The sequence below is a fragment of the Peromyscus leucopus genome, chromosome 4 (assembly GCF_004664715.2).
Source record: "Peromyscus leucopus breed LL Stock chromosome 4, UCI_PerLeu_2.1, whole genome shotgun sequence".
Classification (NCBI taxonomy): domain Eukaryota; kingdom Metazoa; phylum Chordata; class Mammalia; order Rodentia; family Cricetidae; genus Peromyscus; species Peromyscus leucopus.
This window is the reverse complement of record NC_051066.1, coordinates 30715285-30735894: the sequence shown is the minus strand read 5'-3', so window position 1 is coordinate 30735894 and position 20610 is coordinate 30715285. Positions and strand designations below refer to the sequence as shown.

At 42.7% G+C, this 20610-nt stretch overlaps 1 protein-coding gene across 10 annotated transcripts in view; it reads right to left on the bottom strand.

Moving 5' to 3' along the window:
- Fmnl2 (formin like 2) overlaps window positions 1–20610 on the bottom strand; it is a 296835-nt gene that overhangs the window by 91335 nt on the left and 184890 nt on the right. For all 10 annotated transcript variants that reach the window (XM_037204787.1, XM_028875642.2, XM_037204788.1 and 7 more), the window contains exons 3-4: window positions 9928–10008; window positions 4357–4433 (exon numbers count right to left, since the gene is read on the bottom strand). In XM_037204787.1, the coding sequence (XP_037060682.1) occupies window positions 4357–4433; window positions 9928–10008 (158 nt within the window). The remainder of the gene's footprint in view (window positions 1–4356; window positions 4434–9927; window positions 10009–20610) is intronic.

Sequence of the window (20610 nt, the reverse complement as noted above, 5' to 3'; positions counted from 1 at the left end):
GGCATGGAGTGGAGTAAAGTGATTAGCAGCTGACCTCAGTCTCCCCATACACATAACGGTGGCTGGGGTACAGAACAATAACACAAACATTTTTCTGTGAAATACTGCAATCCAAGTGTCTAACTTAAAAATGACTATGATTTTGAAGATTTCCAAAGCAGCACCATGTAAGAATGGACTGATCATAGGGTAGACATGTGAGTGTGTACACACACATACATTCACGCACGCACACTGTACGCATCTTAGAAGAGTGTTGGCCATTCTCTTATCTTTCCTCCTTGACCAGGTCCAGCTCCAGCCCTCCCTGGCCCACAGAAAGGAGAACAGACCTTCCTGACACAGTCTCTCAGAGCCTTCTCCTTTCTACATACTCCCCAAAGCCATGGCCAGTTTGCTACATTCTTCATGCCTCTTGTCTCAACCCCACACAAGTGAGGTGAACATCTTTTAGAATGTCTGTGACCTTGCATTCAGACTGAGGAGTAATTTTCCATCATTACAGGCAATGGCATTAAAATAAATCACCTACACCGCAGCTCCATGGACTACAGCTGGAAATCTCCCCAGCACACCCTCACCACTGCAGCAGTCGCCCAGACATCTGACGCAACTTGGCTTCTGCCCACTCATGCTGCTTGCCAGTGCGTTGTAATGATACTCGGTTCTTTTTCAAGGGTATTTCAAGTAATTTCAGGGGTTTGGATAAGTCATAATCCAATTCTTCTCCAATGCTATAGCTCCTAACAGTAAGTGAATAGGATTACTCCTAGCCAAAGCCTTATTTCAAAATAGCTCAAAAAATTAATTTTCTTTCTCGAAAGATTGCTCCATTTATGGAGTTCTGGGTTTATCTCAAAGCTGAGAACAAACACTTCATGACAAAGTTGCAGCTCAGAATGTCACCTCAGTAAAGCCCACTCACTACTTTAACCTTGAAACCCAAGCATGTGCCAAGAAGAATTTTTTCAGAACAAAAGGATTTTAAGTGTAATTTCAGCTTTTAATTTCTGAAAAATCATAATCTCCTAAGTGCTCAGATCATTTTAGGTAAATCACATTCTACACCTGGAATTCCTTAGGGATATGTTGTATACTGTTGTTGATTTGTAGACATTTTCCTCAGCAAGTGTAAGAAAATAAACTATAAAAAAACAAATAGATGGTATATACTGAGTATCGTGCATCAGATCCTACAAAAGGCATTTCACTCCTATGAGCCAAGCACTGCTAACTCTCATTTTACAAGAGAGGTTAATTTAGGTCACATAGTAAGTGCAGAGAGCTTCTGTAATTTAAACTTATCAAAGATCAGAGTCATAAATGGGTCATGGCAAAGGCCTGCATCAAGCTCTCTTCATCATACAAACAGGTGCCCAATTATCTTTCTATTATCTCACCCAGAGTACAAAAAATGACCTGTCCGGGTTGGAGAGATGGCTCAGAGGTTAAGAGCACGGACTGCTCTTCCAGAGGTCCTGAGTTCAAGTCCCAGCAACCACATCATGGCTCACAACCATCTGTAATGAGATCTGGCACCATCTTCTGCATACATAATTAATTAATTAATTAAAAAGAAAAAAAAAAGACCTGTCCATCATAGCATGCTAAAATTCCTCATGGTGGTAATCGATAAACTCATTAGTTAGTAATTCTCCGGATGTTGTTCTGATCAAATGAGATCAAGCCAGTAAGCTAGCAGAACAAAAAGAGTGGTTCAGATTCGAGTCTTCAAGATAGGCAAGCGAAGTCAAATCCCGGTGTGTGCTTTCATTCAATGTGAGCCTGTGTGCTAACTGTTTGCACACAGACAATGCACCCCCTTGAAGTCTTCTGCAGCTACAGCCACTTTTCCAAGGGTCTCACATAGTACTGGGCAAGTGGGGAAATCTCAACTGGTGAAGACAGAAGGAGGAAGCATCTCTCAGCACGCCTACTGTAACATAAACAACAAATCACTCCAGCTGCTTGCAGACTGCACAGGCTCATCTGGTCTGCCTACTCTGTATTAGAAATGAACTTCCTGCTTTAGGACTTGATGGGCTAGTGCTGTGGGATGATTTGTATGTCCTGTGGGAGCCCTTCTTGGGTTCTTTGTGGCGTTACCCAGCAGGTCCGTATAGAGGATGATTAGGACCATGGGCCTGAGTGCAGGTGTTTGAGATGGTCTGCACTTGGCTGTGCTGGGGGATGGTCTGTATGTCAAGTTGTTCTGATTGGTTAATAAATAAAACCTGATCGGCCGTGGCTAGGCAGGAAAGATAGGCGGGACTAGCAGAGAGGAGAAATAAAAAGGACAGAAAGGCAGAAGGAGACGCTGCAGCCGCCGCCATGACCAGAGACACTGCAGCCGCTGCCATGACCAGCAGCATGTGAAGACGCCGATAAGCCACCAGCCACGGGGTGAGGTATAGAGTAGTAATAAGCTCATAAGAAGTAAAGATACTAGTTGTGTATAAGAAGCAAGAATGGGTTACTTAAAGATATAAGAAAAGTTAGCAAGAAGCCTGCCACGGCCATACAGTTTGTAAGCTATATAAGTCTCTGTGTTTACTTGGTTGGGTCTGAGCGGCTGTGGGACTGGCGGGTGACAAAGATTTGTCCTGACTGTGGGCAAGGCGGAAAAACTCAAGCAACAGGCTAGTTCACATTATCTCAGCAATGCTTGAAGATATGCTTTTCAACAATCTGTAGAAATCCTGGTGAAAAATTTTCCACCATTTTGAGTTGAGAATTGAGTTCTCAAGGCATAGAGTTGGGCCATTATCAAATAGACTATAGTTCCTGGTTCATAAATAGCAGGAGCTATTTAATTTCCTAAGTTCAGGTACCCCATTGTATTAAACTACCACCACCTCCATCTTGAGGCCGGCAAGCCTCAGTGATTTGACCCCAGAGCCCTGACTGCCTTAATTCTTTCCGAAAGGGCTGCTAGGAAAAACAGGGCAGAAAAAAAAGACCCAAGTGTTTTTGAGCCAACGCACTGGCCTTATAGCTGTGGACACTGCAGTTCACACAACCATCTCAGGTCCTTAACTCTTTGAGTCTTGAAGATGAGGTCAGACAATTTTTCCCAGTTTCAAAATCATGATTTTATGATGTTTTTCTATAGTCCATTTTTGGAGACAAAACCAAGAATCCGTTAATTTTATGAAGACTCCGTTCTCAAGGTAACAAGCATGACAAGGTAGCCTTTAAGAAATGGGCATTCTATCTCCAAATCTCCCAGTAGGACCCTGCACTATCATTTCCATACTTAAATAAAAATTTGAAGTGACTATGCTAGTTAAATATCTAAATAGCTTATAACAATCAGCCTAAAACAGAAGCAAATTGCTATGTATGTCATATATCTATTTTACAGAATACTCAGTAGAGCTATAGTATAATATTGATATATAATTCTAGTTCAACAGACCTGCAAGAACTGTCAGAGGGGAACATTTGAAAAATACTGAAGCCTATAGTCTTTAGTCTTCTCTATCTCATGGTAAACCCACAAAGTCAAAATCCAGAAAATGTAAATACTTACCCAATGTTTTACTATACTTTGCTCATGTCTATATTCTTAGCACTTGAGAGGCTAACACAGGAGGATTGCTCTGAGTCCAAAGCCAGTCTTGCTACATAGTGAGTTCAAGGCTAAGCAGAGAAAGACTTGTCTACAAAGCAAGACTCGTACTTTCCAAAAAACCAAGAGTGCAAAATAAGGTACCCAGTATCATCCAGATTTGAAAATAAACTACCTGACTAAGGTACTGTGTATTATGTCATTCCAATAACAAGGAGAAATGTAAAAAAAAGCTGTACTTGTCTGACGCAAAGCAACCATACTAATGCAGGAAAGGAACTCTCAGAAATATTTAGTGCAGTGATTCCATGAACTTCATTTTCCCTGGGTGCAATACTTCATGATCTCAAGTGTTTAACATGTAAGAAAAAGACTCAAAACATGTCTGATACCCAAAGACCACACACTCCAGTTGCCATCCTTTGTGACAGGAAAGAAATTATGGAAAGCAGCCTGAAGGTGGAGAGTGCAAGGGTCTCAGTTCACGCCACTCTGCAAGGCTCCTCAGCTGTCAGCACTGCTACACACGCAGGAAGCCAAGCTCTTGTCACCAACCCTCCATAGTTACCTCACCCAAGCAAGTAAACACAGAACTGCTATACATACCCAAGTCAAGGACTATCTGTTCTGTCTCTATTGATTCTTACAATCAATGATCAGGGGACTAACTCCCCTCATCTGAACCTTGGTCTTTCAGTAAATCTATATGCTCAATTCTTCAGTACGATTCAGTCACTTTCTAACAGAAAAATGGTAGTGCTAACATGTTATAGAGGCACACTTACCCAATATGGTTGGTTCTCAACGAGATTTCCAGTTCTCTTAGCACTTGTGTAGATTCTTGAACACGCCTTCTGAATTTCTATAATTCAACAAGATATATGACCCTTAGTACCTGATGCTACTGCAGCTTATGATAAATTTAATGCCATATGAAAATATCTTCTAAAGTGTATTTCTCACATTTTTGTTTTATTCGAAAGCACATAAATCTTGATCATAAAAAAATAACTTACAAGAAAAGAACAGGAGAATTACTTATTTTATGCACTCTCCAAGTAGACTATGTTCCCTACCCCACATATACAATAATAATCACCATTATGCCTCTTATTCAGGAACCTCAAACCATCTCAAGCTTCAGTGATTCACCAGGATGACTACAGACTCAAGACACATGGTATTCATGGCAATGATGTGTTGAAATGAAAGATTAAATGGTAAAAAAACCAAGAGAGAGAGAGATAGAGAGAGAGAGATGCATAGGACAACATGAGTGTACCAGAAACCAAACACAGGTTTTCAAGAGTGCTCTTGCACAAGGAGTCACTCATGATAGCAGACATGAAGCGCAACAGAGACTGGGTGGCCAGGGTTTTCATTAGGGGCTGATCTCATTAGCACAGTCTGCCTCATTCAGGCAACAATCCTAGACTCCAGCAATAAATCAGGTCTTCAGCATCGACTGTGTAGTTTTCACAAATGATTCAGGCTCAGTTACGTTTTACAGAAGGTACAAATGAACTCTCTCTGATAGCCAACTTTGTAAGCAGGCCCTTCTAAAGACAGCAGTTCTGAGCCTAACAGTCTTGACTTGATTCTTCTTGGCCTGATGTAATGTTCCAAAAACAAACATTCAGAGTTAGCTCTTCTAACTAGTCCTTGCTTGGAAGGTCAGTAATGAAGGTTCATGTGCACATGCACACATTTAGGATGCCCTTCCTCACTCCTGTCTATCAAGATCCTACCTGTCTTTCTAGATTTACCCTGTCCTTTCTTGAATGAGTCCTGCTGTGATAGTGGATATATATATATATATATATATATATATATATATATATATATATATATATATGCTTTTAAATCTAGGAAGTCTCTAAGGTTCAAATGGGCTGCTATGCCCACTAGTTCTCTGGAGATGATTTTCCTACAAAAACCTTAACAGTGATTAATGTCTCAGGCTACTCTGGAAGAAGGAAATTTGACATGCATTGCCTTCTTTTAAAAGGTCCAGGCTATCTGTGCTGTGGCCTGATCCCCTCAAGCTCCTTTCTCCCTGGAAAAAGCTCTGTGAATTCCAGCTCCGGCTATGAAGGACTTGTCCTCTGCTGCCACCAAGTGCAGTGGCATTTCCAGGCCACTAAGCATGGCTCTCACTCTTCACAGTCAAGAAGGAAAAGAAGGTTGGCAGCATGATTCCAGACTGTGGGGTTGTGAGAGCTACATCACAAGTACAAGAACCAGTTGCCCATGGAGACCAGCAACACTGCTTGGCACAGGCAGGCTCCTGTTGCCCCTTCTCCTCTTCTCAAATTCCCTTGCTTTCTTGAAGTTGCTATAACTGTTATCACAAACATTGTAAAAATATCTTCTTGGGTTTTTGTAACCAATATACAGTGGGATATAGGAAATAAAAATATCCCAAGTATAAGGAAAAAAGATATGTGTTCTCCTTCTGCTGCCAAGAAAGACCTAACAAATGGCAAGGCCACTGGTGGTTTGGAGAGATCTCCTAGACCACCTTCCTGCAATGAGTAGACTAAGCATGGAGTTAGGCAGGAAAGAGGGAGCAGGACATGGGGACTGGCTAAAGGTACCAATGCTCCAAGCTGCTTGTTAAGAGATGTCAGATAGGTTCTCAGCAGTCTCTGATGCTCCCCAAGTCTTCCTCAAGCTTCAAAGAAGACATCCCCTGATGATCTTCTACAAAGAGTACAAGCGTAGTACTGAAAACATAATTTAGTTGTAGAGGTCTGACCAAAGGGCATGAGGAGAGAGGGAGGGAGGGAGAGACAAGTGGACTGATATGGATGCTATATACACACATACACACAAATAGAGACACAGTCTACCAAGGCAACTAAGTCAAACGTTGAGCATTCATCAGACATCGGCTATGCTGGATGCATCGGCTATGCTGGGCACTGTAATTCTGCAACTGCCTTACACAGAGACAGACTAAACTGACTTCACCCCTGTGTTGCCTTCTCCAGGGAGGAGCTCAACTTTTGGTTGGATTTTGGAATGCAGAGAAGCTTTAGCATCCTCTTGACTAACACATAAATAGTGAATGCTAACACTTTGCACTTCTGAAATACATCCACAAGACTTTAAAGCTCTTCAAAGAGAAACCTTGAATCTATAAGGCGCAGTAGGAAAGCAAGAGCCAGGAAGGATCCACTACCTAGCAGTCCCCATCTTCTCTCTCCTCTCAGGAACAAGACAGCCAGCATAGCCCAGGGAAGCAGCTGAGCCTGGGTGAGCCACACTGTAAGTTATCCCTCAAAAAATAGAGTCAGCAAAGATCAGACTCCTTTCTTCATGGCCTGTAACCTCTTTCCATGGCAGACATGAAGACAGCCTCCCCCGAGGCACAGGCTAATAACAGCTGGTATAAAATGAGGAGGCTTGTTTATAGAGTTCTGGGTTTAGAGATACCTAATTTAGGCTCTTCCTTCCCTACCTTAGGGGCTTTCATTTAGAGCTATTCTAAACAGAATGTGCTTGAGATTGTTGTTGCTGTTTTTTTTTTTAAGGGCAAATTAAGTATCTTCTATTTAATTTGACCAAAAGATTAATGAATGAACTATTCGAGGACCCTGACCGCAGTTAATGGAAGCCTGCTCAGCCTAGACAGTCTGGCTAAAATTTAAAGGCCCGATTGGAACACTCCTCAACACCAGACCACAGCTGAGAATTTTAAGCTCATTTTAACTGAAAACCATGCCTTATTCCAAACAAATCTCCTTTTTCTCTGGGGCTTAAGCATCACAATTATGTTGTGCAGAACAGATCTTTTCCTACTCGCAGGTCCTGACAGAAATCTTACTACAGCAGGGGGTTGGGGTGCTAATCCTACATCCAGTTCATTTCTCCAAACAAGCACATTCAGGTGGACACATGGGTGAGGACAGAGAAATCAGTGGTTCATATGACCTCCGCCAGGACCATTCCTCTTCAGTAAGAGATCCAGCAAGGAGTGAAACATTTAACACGGAGGATCCCTGGTTTCTTCTTCCGCTTGGTTTTCTTTGTCTCCTAATGGCGGGGGGCCGCGGGGGCCGCGGGGGGAGGGGGGCTGGGAGCCCAGGCAACCATTTCTAGAAGTGTATTGCATGCCTTCTTTCTAGAATGAAGGGTAGTTTCTAGAATGATCTGCATGTTGCATGAAGGGAGAGTTCACTCACTCTGCATATAACTGCTGCCATTTTGGCCCCACTCACTCAGGACAATTATGCCTAGTGACTTTGGGACACTCAACCATCCTCTCAAGTCTGGGGATTCCTAAAGGACCAGCAGATCTCTTTGGTATAGACTGAGTAATCTTGCAAAAACAAAGAGTATAGACAAAACTGCTTTTTTTTTTTAAAAAAAAAAAGGGGGGGGGTGTATATTTTGTGTGTGAGGTGCTTGCTGTCACGGCATTCACTAACCTATAAAATTAAGGCTGCTCTATGCTCAGATCAAGAAATCAGAGAAACTAACAAGAATTAAGCAGCTATTACTTTTTGAAGTGCACAGGGTCGGGGAACAAATGGTCAGCAAACGTCTGAGGGAGAGAAATATTATCAGACACATTCACAGAAGATGAGGGAAAACACGGGACACTCAAAAACTGTATGTCATGGAACCAAAGTGTGGTTCTCCAATTTTCTTTTTAAAACTTATTTATTTTATGAGTATGTTTTGCTTGCTTGAAGGTATGTGCACCATGTGTATTCCTGATGTCCTCTAGAGGTAAGAAAAGGGTGTTGGATATCCTAGAACTAGAGTTACAGACGTGTATGAGTCACCACATGTATGCTGGAAACTGAACCCAGGTCCTCTAAAAGAGCAACAAGTGTCTAAATCAGTGAGCCATCTCTCCAGCGCCAGGATCTCAAAGTTGAATCATCGTTTCTATTGTTGAAATCACCTCTTGTCCTTAAGTAAACCAGAGGACAAAGACTCAGGAAACTTCCAGGGGAATGGGAGCTACACTTGCAGGACATTTCTTTTTTTGGGGGTGGGTGGGTGGGTGGGTGACAATTTGAGTAATGAAGAGTTAGAATGGAAAAATGCAGAAAAGAGAGAAAAGTCAGGAGGAGGGCAGAGTGGAGAGAGAGAGAATCAAAACCAAAAAGGAAAGAGAAGAGTGATCCAAACCGTGGAAACAGCTAACCAACAGAAGTGTGCTTTTCTTCTCCATGAATCACCACTGACAGCACAGGAATTCAGCCTGAGAAGCCTTGAAAGCGAGAGTTGTAAAGGCCAAGGGGAAACAAGCACTATCTGGTACAAAGTGTCATTACCCACAGTCATCCAGGACAGCTCTGCCCTGAGCCATCCCAGGGCTGACCCAGCCTGCAGGGCTGTGCCAGGCGACATGCTTAACCACAAGGCATCAGCTTAAGCCAATTGTGCAGCCACACAAAGCAGAGCTTGTTTGTACAAGGAGAGATGGTTAAGAATGAAATCAGCTATTCCCTCTTTACCTTCTTGGGGTCAGGAGCTGGGCTAGGGCCAGGGCTGGGGCTGGAAGTGAGGCTGGGCCTAGGCATGGGCCTAAGGTTGGGGCTAGGCCTGAGGATGGGCCTGGGCATGGACCTAAGGTTGGGACTGGGCCTGAGGCTGGGCCTGGGCATGGGCCTAAGGTTAGGGCTGGGCCTGGGCATGGGCCTAAGGCTGGGCCTGGGCATGGGCCTAAGGTTAGGGCTGGGCCTGAGGCTGGGCCTGGGCATGGGCCTAAGGTTGGGGCTAGGCCTGAGGATGGGCCTGGGCATGGACCTAAGGTTGGGACTGGGCCTGAGGCTGGGCCTGGGCATGGGCCTAAGGTTAGGGCTGGGCCTGGGCATGGGCCTAAGGCTGGGCCTGGGCATGGGCCTAAGGTTAGGGCTGGGCCTGAGGCTGGGCCTGGGCATGGGCCTAAGGTTAGGGCTGGGCCTGAGGCTGGGCCTGGGCATGGGCCTAAGGTTGGGGCTGGGTCTGAGGATAGGACTGAGAAAGCTGCTTGAAGTATCAATACAGGATGTCAGTAAGGAGCTGGGGAGGGGGGGCAGCCCCAGTGATTTTTCAGGGTTCTAGAAGGGTACACCAAGTAATGAAGGACAAACACTGCATTTGCAAGGCCTGCTTTGTTAGAGGCCAAAGCACCTCAGGACTGGACTCACTACTCTGAGCAATAGGAACTGACAATATCAGTGGCTGTCAGAAGGACATGTTGAAGACGTTTTTTCCCTTTGTCTTCTCAAGATGAAGGTCTCCGAAGCTTGTTTGCCTGGAGCTCTGGCAAAAACTAACACAAAAGAAAGTATGACGCAGGACTCTGCCCACTAAAGAAGAAGCAACAGCCAAGAGTGGAAACATATCTCCCTTACCTTCCTGGTTACAGCTGGATCCAGGTAGCCTTTGAGCTTCTGAATGTATGTATGGGGAGGGTTCTTTACCTGGAATCGCTCCTGCGAGAAACACAAACTTAAGTAAACAGCAGAAACAGTATGAAGGAATACCACAGTCAGCCACATGAAACACATTAATGTCACTACTCATAACCAAACATATCCCAGTGTGAACGTGGCTTTGCTCATAACTATCACGGGCTGGTTATATTCTGTCTGCATAGATCATGTGATCTCTTTGTACAAGAGGAAACCATGGCTGGAAAAAAAATGCAGTATTCTCTTTCATAACACAACTAGTGAGTGATACAGTGAACCTGAACCCATGTCCTCCCAAATCTAGAATGTGGGCTGCTTTTCCTGCAGGCTGTGTGGCTGCCACTCGAAGGAACAGGCTTTGCCCATTGCTTTTCATATTGCCTGTGTACTTCTAGTGAGTTCCTTGAGATATCTTCAATGCTGGCAAATCTTTCACTTTGGAATATGTTACCTTTAAAAATAACCATATCTGAGTCAAGACTGGATAAAACCAATTTCTTTTGAAAATGAGTAACGAGTTAATTGCTAAAAGGGTGGATGGAATGTGGAAATATTATGAGAGTATGTGAACAAGCATGCATGTTATCATTACTAGGTTCCTAAAGTGGCCTTCAAATTGAAGATCCCAAACACATGCCCACATATGCATACACACACACACACACACACACACACACACACACACACACGAACACACAATAATACAAACACATGATGATCAAAGCCAAGGTCAAAGACTGAAGGAAGAAAGGTTCAAACTCAGGAAGGGAAATTCTGAGGGGGGCTATATGGGCCCGAGCAGCTGAATATATGTTGTGTTTTACATGTATGAAAAATTTAAGCCAGGTGGTGGTGGTGGTGGTGGTGGTGGTGGTGGTGGTGCACACCTTTAATCCCTGCTCTCAGAAGGCAGAGGCAGGCAGATCTTAATGAGTTCAAGGCCATCCTGGTCTACAAAGTGAGTTCCAGGACAGTCAGGATTATACAGAGAAACCCTGTCTAGAAGAAAGAAGAGTTTAAAGTTTAAATACATCATCTCTAAAAGGAAGGTTCTTTTTTTTTTTTTTTTTTTTTTGTTTTTTGAGACAGGGTTTCTCTGTATAGTTTTGCGCCTTTCCTGGGACTCACTCTGCAGACCAGGCTGGCCTCGAACTCACAAAGATCCACCTGGCTCTGCCTCCCGAGTGCTGGGATTAAAGGCGTGCGCCACCACCGCCCGGCTATAAAAGGAAGGTTCTTATTGTGCGTGTTCTTTCCCACCCAGCAACCCAAAAGATGTATTCACGGTAATTATTTCTAATCTTCTTTCTGCTCCTTCTACGGGAGAATTTTCTAATATCACAGCAGCAGCAACTGGCCAGCACAATCAAGCAGTTGTTTGCTTTATAGAAATGTGTATTTATGCCAGGTGTAGTGATGCATCCCTTTAATCCAGTACTTCAGAAGCAGAGACAGGTATATCTCTGAGTTAAGAGGCCAGTCAAGGCTACATAGTGAGAGAAGGAGAGAGGGAGGGAAATATTTATTTCTCCAGCACAAAACCACTAAATTCTTCCTAATCCACTTAAATCCTTCTTGGTTACAGACTTTAAAATTACTTTGTTATATTGAAAATAAGATCTTATTACTGATATATCTAGTGAAAATACTATAGTGTACTGGTCTAAATAAAGAAAGCAACTGGTTGTGACGTACCATTCCCAAATGACCCAACTTCAACACAGCCCTATACCTAAGATTCAGGGAGTATCATGAAAGAAAATGGGGGATTATAAGAGTCAGAGGACCAGAAGTTTGCTAGGAGATTGTGTACTCTAAATATGACAGGGAAGCCATACCTCATGAAATCTCAAAAACATGACTGCTTTGTGGGGCGTTTACCCACCAACCCCACAGCTTCCCAGAGTTTTCTTGAGTGCGAGCAGCAGGAATTATAGCGGAGAATCTTGCAGAGATAAACAGATAGAAAATAAGGATAGCCTCGAGAGGGCCTGGAACCTGTCTCTGCCCCAGGGTTTTTATAGAGACGCCAAAGGGTGGAGCAAAAGACCTCCTCCCCCAGCACAGCCAAGTGCAGACCATCTCAGACACACTCAGGCCTGTGGTCCTAATCATCCTCTATGCGGACCTGCTGGGTAAAGCCACAAGGAACCCGAGAACAGGCTCCCACACTGCCTAACAAGACCTGAACAACAACAATACCAGTTGATATGCCAATGTGGAAGGGTAGATTTCACAGGGCTCCACTGACAGATGAAGAGATATAGGCAGTTATCGACTGCTAAGAGAGAGAAAATTAAGTCTTCCCCAGAAATGAGCCCCAATTGGTTTCCAATACCGAGTGGCTAGCCCTAAAAACATACATATAAGCAACATTAAAAGGACTCAGCAGGCGTATTTGTTTAACTATTATTAACCAAATATTAAGCATTAATACATGTTTTATTATGAGATATTATAAATATAGTAAATATTATATAGTAGTGTAACATAATTAATTTTAAAATAATTGGTTATTTTATAATGATTATAAAAATTCTCGATAATAGTTTTTAAAAGGACATGAATTTGAAAGGGAGCAGTGGATATGGGTAATATTAAGAAGAGGGAGGAAGGAAATGATACAACTATACATTAATTAAAAATAAACCTTAGGGATTGGGGATTTAGCTCAGTAGTAGAGCTTGCCTAGCAAGTACAAGGCCCTGGGTTCAGTCCTCAGCTGTGTGGGCAAAAAGACAATAAATAAATAAAATTTAAAAGAAAATACCATATTGCTTAAGATTTTATAATCAAGTAAAGCAGCTTGTAGTGAAACACTTTATTAGTATTTCCTCTTCATTCAAAAATGATCAGATATAAGCTGTGTCTCTACAGAGCTAAAGAAGAGATCAGCACACTGTCGTTAATTATTACACATCCCTGGGGAGAGATTAGAAAACTTCTCATTGGTAAAGAAAATGTTCTTCATTCTAGTGTGGGAACATAATCACCTTTCATCCAGGGTCGAACTTTGTTTCTCAAGGATTAACCTATCTGTAAATGACACTTTATTCTTTAAATGGCTTAGCTCACTGAAGACTATTTACTGAGTCTAAGTATTATATAGATAAGAGAATAGAAAGTGAGTGACTTCCGTGGTGTCATCTAGAATGATATGTATCGTATCTGTAGACGGATATGTATTGCATACATAGGGTATACACATTATATTATATGCAAGATTCGTGTATTACATGAAAGATTCAGGCTCAAGTTTCCAACTCTCTGACTCTTGTTCTTTTTTCTATATTATATAAGCATGTGTATCTTGAATTTCATAGAATAATTTTTTTTTCAAGTGAAATAAGCTGTGGGTGTGGAAACATGTTATCTCAGCTACTTACAAATCTGAGGCAGGAGGATTGTAAATTCCAGTCCTGCTTGGGCAGTGCAGAAAGCCTCCATCTCAACAAAAACGAAAGTAGAGCAGAAACCTGTTCTATCTCCGTTAATGTCACTAAATGGAACGGTGTTTGTTCAAAGAACTGAGTTTCTTTTGGAGCTCAGATAGGTCATGTGTCTCGAAATTTTAGTGTCAAGTATGCTTTGTTTTTGAGACAGGGAGAAGTCTTCCTACATCAGCCTCCCACCCACGGGGACTACAGGCATTTGACAGCATGCTCAACGTAAGATGAGCTTCTGAGAGTCTAAAAACACCCTACAAGCAACAAGAAACACTCTGCCCAGGGCAGAGGTACAGCAGGCTTGCTGCACGTGTAAATTGGTCAAATTCACGTCAGTACTAAGGGCACCTGCTGCTGAGCCTACGCTAGGTCCCTCGAGTCCATAGCTGTCTACCGCCTTCATAATTACATTTCTCATTAACTGCCCTGCCCCCAAAGGTGAGTCTGCTTAGGCAGACCTGCTCTGCAGATAAGAGAATGGAATTTACTAAACGCCACTTAGTGGCTAGGGATCAAGTTCACTGCCACCAGAATGAGAAAAGCAAAGCTATTCGGGAAGGAACTAGATGATGGCGGTCACAACACAGGTGTATTGAGTAATTAGGTGTTACGGCACTTGGAGCCCAGCTATGCTGAGGACACTCAGAAAAGTGTCTGGGACACTCAGAAAAGCAGCATTAGTTCCTTTCAAAGCAGCTGAACTGTTTTCTTGGGCGCTACTGTCACCTTGAACATGTAAATCTAAGGGAGCTGCTCACTGAAGGCCTTGAGGTGGAAAGGTTCAGAATCGGACACTCCACTCATTTAGAAAACTACTTGCAAACTTTATACCTTCTCTATTTTTGTGGATCATTACAGGGGAAATTGAGGTTAATCTGGTGTGAACTGGATTTATAAAAAGCATGTTTCAATCATTTCTACTCCATAAACAGTAATGAATAAATAATCCTAAAATTAAACGAAATTCCATTCAGCTTTGTCTTATACCTTACTATTCTGAGACCTAATGATATTTTAGCAAAACATCTGAACAAGAGTTTGCCAAGAAATGAATATTGTTAAGATACACACTGACTGCCGAGTCTCTCCCCCTATCTGGTCCTATTTCAGGAGTGTATAATAGAGCTACACACATTGCTTCAAGAGCCCTAGTGAATTACAAGCCAGTACTATGCTATTTTAATGTTTTTATTATACTGACTCCACAATAATTCACACAAGTGAAAACTCAGGAAGAACTTTCCTTTTGTTATGTAAGCTTACTACACATGTTCTATTTATTGCTCTTTTCCTTGAAATTGGAATTAGTTTGGACTTGGTATTATTCCCAAAGGCTAAGCAAGCAAACTGTGGTCTCCACTAAGCCACAGTTACAACCAGTATAATTGCTATTAGTGAGTTTAATCTGCAAATTAGCTCTAATCTCATCTGCTTGATGCTAAGTGACGGACAGTGAGAGGAACACTCCATGTCTTCTAGGAAATCATGTCACTCTCTCAAATGGGAAATTCTGACATTAGCAAACACAGAAAAGCTGAGAGGAAACATTGCAATAGTACACAGACATGATTTACTGTATAGGAAAGGTTAAGTGTGCACTGACCAAGGGTGGGTGGGTTCAAGAGCAATCAGTGTTCCTTAGCCCAAGGAACTATGGTAAACTGAACCACACTAGCCCTCATAGAGCTAACAACTTATGCAAATGAAGAATAATTCACACAAGTGGACCTAGACTCCTAAGGAATGAACAAGTACCAAAGTCCCCAAGAGAACATACATTTTTTTATTTCCAAAAACAATCACAAATTTCAGAGAAGTTGGTATATGGCACCACCTCTAGAAGGGGTACATGTGAGCATGGAGAGCACAATGAGACAAGAGAGGACAATGGGGAAAAATGTGGGGCAAACGTTTAAACCCTGTTAGACCTTTACCCACTTGGTCTAACAGTTGGGGAAGAAGCCAGCGCCATAGGGCAATAGTTCTCAACTTTGGGGTCACGACCCCGTGGGGGTCACATATCCGATATCCTACATATAAGATATGTGGTGATATATTGTGTACGCCAATAAAACTTGCTTGAGGGTCAGAGGTTAGAGCCAGCCACTAGATTAAACATAGAAGTCAGGCAATGGTGGCACACACCCTTAATCCTATCACTCAGGAGGCAGAGATCGGTTTGGATCTTTGTGAGTTCAAGGCCACATTGGAAACAGAGCCAGGCAGTGGTGGCACACACCTTTAATTCCAGTACTGGGAAGCACACAGGAAGTGATGTCTGGGCAGAGAAAGGTACATAAGGCGTGAGGAAACAGGAGCTCACTCTCTTTAGACTGAGGATTTCATAGAGGTAAGAACTAGTGGCTGGCTGCTCTGCTTCTCTTGATCTTTCAGCTTTCCCCCTGATATCTGGCTCTGGGTTTTTTATTAAAAGACCATCTTAAAATTCAAACAACAAAGACATTTACATTACAATTCATAACAGCAGCAAAACTACAATTATGAAGCAGCAATGAAATTAATTTTATGGTGGGGGCAGTCACCACACCACAAGGAACTGTATTAAAGGGTCACAGCATTAGGAAGGTTGAGAACCACCGACCTAGGAGAAGCCAATCTAGCTTTACACCTGTTCAGAAGAGCCCCTCTAGGGGCTATTAGATTTTAAAAAGCATTCCGCAAAGCAAGCCCCTTCCATGGAACATTTTAAATCCTGCTATCTTATCTAGATTCCCCATTTGAAGGTATTCACATGAATATCAATTTTTAATGGTCATTTTTCCCCTACTCATTCAGAACACATAATAGAAAACACTATTATTTGAAAACTCAGAGAGAAATAAATTCAATTCTTCAATTCCAGGGTGTTAAATGTCGTCTCTGTGATAGAGCACACAGAGTTAGAATACAAAGTTGACTATGATAAGAGCCATATGTGATCCTCCTCAGTTCAAAGAGAGGTGAGGCATTTTCCAACTGTGCTGATCAAAGGGATCTCCCTGGAGAAAGAGGGTTTGGAGTGAATGTTGAAGGAGAGGCAGCACAGAGCTATCCTGAGTCTGTGTGTGCAAGTCAGGAGACAAAAAGTGTTCCAGATGACCTGGAACCAAGCAGAGGTGCGTGGGATGTAACGTCAGGGGCTTTAAAACAGCCGGGTCTCAGGACCTTGGTGCAGGAAAAGTCAAGGCACAGAGAATCTCAGGCCAGCACTGGAGCAGACAAGAGAGGGTGCCAGATAATGAGCTAGTGAAGAGTGGATCGTCAACAGAGTCAACACTGAATTTTAACCAATAAAAAAACACATGGACAAAACTGTACAACTCTCCTCTCTCTTCTCCTAACATTAAAAGCTGTCCTTTTCTGCCTAAAACTAGAACTGAAAAATCAGCATGCCAGATTCCTTCAACAGCCATGGTTTCTTGGAGAGCTTTGAAGTATTCTTCAGTTCAATAGGAAATCACTTTGCTAGTCAGGGCAAGAGGGCAGGGCATTCAAGTGTTCCATTATAGCTCTCAGACCGAAAACAACTTTGATGAGGCTTCCCAAATGATCTCTTTTGTTTAGACTAGCAAAAGCTTCTTCTAGTTCAATCTAGTTCACTGGGGCTTTTTTGATCAAAACATTCCATAACTCATTTTCTAATATGTTGGATTATTTAGGCTTGCTTAATCCCATTCATCACTCATCATTTTTTCTCAATTTAAGTGTTCCCACTGAATTTTTTGATCTTGTGATAGAAGAGGCCACCCTGACAAAATTGGTCGGTGATTTCAGGTGGTCCCATGCACAAAGTCGACCACCACAGTGCCTGGAACACAGCAGGATTCACCATAAATCCTTGTTATTCTGACTGCAGATCTAGGAACTAGACACAATAGTGAAATGTCAAATTGGCACTGGAACAAGCTTCCAATTAACCTCCAAATTCTTTGTTCTCCTATTTCAACAGCCAAAGATTTCCTTTTAGATTGATATTTCTTAAAACACAAACAACCAAAACCCTTTACCTAATACAAGCGAGGGTGCTTATTAAACTACAAATTCTCTTCACCTAATCCATCAAGTATCTAGGAATCTGCATTGTCTTAAGTTCTCCATGTATGTAATCTAGACAGGAAAGCTTATTAAGTACAGATTTACACCTTAGCTTCTACTCACAATTACTGAATTTCTGTCTTTTTTTGATCTGCAAAGTAAATTGGCATGTGCCTGCCCATGGAGATAGAGGAAGATATTGAAATGTAGCTGATCTATCACTATAGCCTACACATTCATGAACATTTTACAAAATGGCTGGGGAATAATACGGGGTGGGAGCTAACAACGGAGGACTTGCCTCGCATCTGAGAGGCTCTGTAGCAGATATGTCTTAAGGCCTTGATTCTTCATCTGAAAAGTGGGGCTATGAAACCTCTATCCATTTATTACACAGCCCAAGAACTTTACTTAAGGATACCTTTAGAGTAGACTAAAGACTGGGGATCATTAAGAGTCCTTCAGAGGTGATCATGTATCATAAAATAAAACACTGGGTAGCAGGAACAGGGCTCTAATGAAGATGGAGGGAAGGAGGAGGGGGAAGAGGAAGAGAGGGAGGGAAAAGGAAAGTAACATCTTGATCGGTGAACTGAGCCTCTGGGCATATCTGTGATAGCCTTTTCAGAGAGGATTAGATCATGAGAGCTGTGACTTAATGAATGAATTAACCCTTCAAGGATTCATAATATGATGCTACTGTTCAGAGATGATGAAAGGGAGCAGGTCACTGAAGGAGAACACTTGGTGCCTAGATCTCAACTGCATTCCCTCTCATCCTCTGCTTCTGGCCACCACAATTCAGAATGCTCTAAGCTGCCATGCTGTCCCCACCCCCCATCCCAATGACAGACACCTTGAAAATGTGAACCTAGAGAAGCATTTTCTCCCTTTAAATTGTTTATAGCAGGTATTTTGACACAGCAATGAAAAAGTCTCCCCAACCCACCCCCAAGCAGCCTCAAGTCTGTTTCCATCTTCAGATCACAAGATTAGGTAAACAGCCTCATTCTTTGCTTATGTAATCAAGATCAGTCATTAGACCAAGTACTCAGGGAATACTTAAGAAGGTAAGGTAAAGGAGGAGTTAAATGTAGGCCCTACTAAATGGGTCTCTGCAGAGGACATGTGCTGGCTAAGCGCACCTCCACCTGTGAGGAATGTCCATCCTATAAGACTTTAGATTTTGAAAGCTATCCTCTAAGGAGAGCATCATCAACAACTGGGTGGTGATGTCACCAAGAAGAAACAAGCAGTGGCTTCCAGGAAAACACCTGAAGATGACACCTTAGTGCTCTGAACTGAACTGATTTCACTTGATCTCCAAAGCTAAGCAGGTGCTGACCTGGGTTTCACTTACATAGCAGAAACTCCTTCATCACCATGGTATTCCAGTAACTGATGGTTGCTACATCCTTTGGTCTTGTCCACCACAAGCATTCACCATGGTAGAGAATATAAAGTCTCTACTCTTCATATCAGTGTCCTCTTAGAAAACACCAAGCCATGTTACTAATCAAATTTCCGATTGTCCGGCTGCATCCCCAGCATCTACAGGATCATTGAAAATAAAATCAAGTCATGCTGCTCTCCTCTACGTAAGCAAAATAAGTCTGTCTCACTGCCGCCGTGAGGACTCCAACACTTCCCTTGAAAGTTCTTCCTGAATGCCCGGTGACAGAGGACGCAGAACTGAGAGCTCTGTTTCATGTGCAGACTCCATGACGTTGAGTTTCTCTGAAGGATGGTGTGCACAACACCTAGCATGTCACTCTCATGGTGCCAGCACAATACACTGAGTCAACGGTGACCCAGAAGCCAGCATTACAAGGTGTTCTGAGGTCACCTGCTGGCAATTTTAGCAAAACAATAAAGAAGGAAAAAACCAAAACACCTCAACTATTTGCAAGACATTCAGAAGTTATTTCTCTCTCTCTCTCTCTCTCTCTCTCTCTCTCTCTCTCTCTCTCTCTCTCTCTCGTGAAAGATGAGAAAAAACAGGTTTCCACTACAAAGACTGAATTTCATATCCAAGTGCTAAGACAATACAAAGCAGTATTTGTACACCTCTGAAATTCTTAGCTAACCTACTTAAATTTCCCCAAATTTACTGTGTACCTGGCTCTCAACTTAGTGGTTGCCTGGCATATGAGATGAGGTGCTGAGTCTGGTGCGTACCATCACAAACATAAATAAACAGTGCAATAAAATAAAATTTAGATTGAAAAGTCACTTCCATACAATACTTCAATTGTTATGTTCTCTATATCCTGTGACAGTGTCCCCAGAATTACAAAATAATTTATAATATAGTGTATTTCAAACCACATAAACAAGTTGTTTATTTCATACCACATGACTCAGGCAATAAACCAATTTGTGGGTTTTTTTCCTCCCAATCTTTCTTTTCTCCCCCCCCCCTTTTTTTTTCTTTTTTCCTAAAAGGCTGAGTGGATTCTGGCCTCAAATTCACCATGTAGCCAATCTCCTCCTAAGTGCTGGAATTTTACATGCTCATTTTAAAGAAAAAAAAAAAAAAAAGGAAGGTATAATTCCATTCATATTACTAGTTACCAGGCAAGAAGGTAATCAATACTATGTTCTTTGGGGCAAAAGGAAGCCTGAGGCTTTGAGTCAGACAGCCTCTGGCAGCTAGCTCTAGCCATGGATGCCAAACAGTACTTCTGACCAAGCATTTGTGTCACGGGACATGCTCAGACAGCATTAATAAGCTGGCCACTCACCTGGGATCCCAGTATTGGGGAGGCTTAGGCTGAAGCCTGCTGAGTTCAAAGCTAGCCTGGAATAGATTCTCTTTCAGGAAAATGAGGGGTGGTAGGGAGGAAAGGGGAGGGGAGGGAGAGAGAGAAAGGGAGGGGAGGGAGAGACAAGGAGGGGAGGGGGAGGGAGGGAGAGACAGGGAGGGGAGGGGGAGGGAGGGAGAGACAGGGAGGGGAGGGGGAGGGAGAGGGAGGGAGGGAGGGAGGAAGGGAGGGAGGGAGATCAATATATTCCTTTCTCTTTAGGCCATTTCTCTCCCTTTCCTCTATCCCTGCGTGGAAAGACAGCACCTCCCCCCCTCTACCAAAGCCATATGACAAGGAACACTTCAGAAAAGGAAAGACACAAACTCAATTCTAAG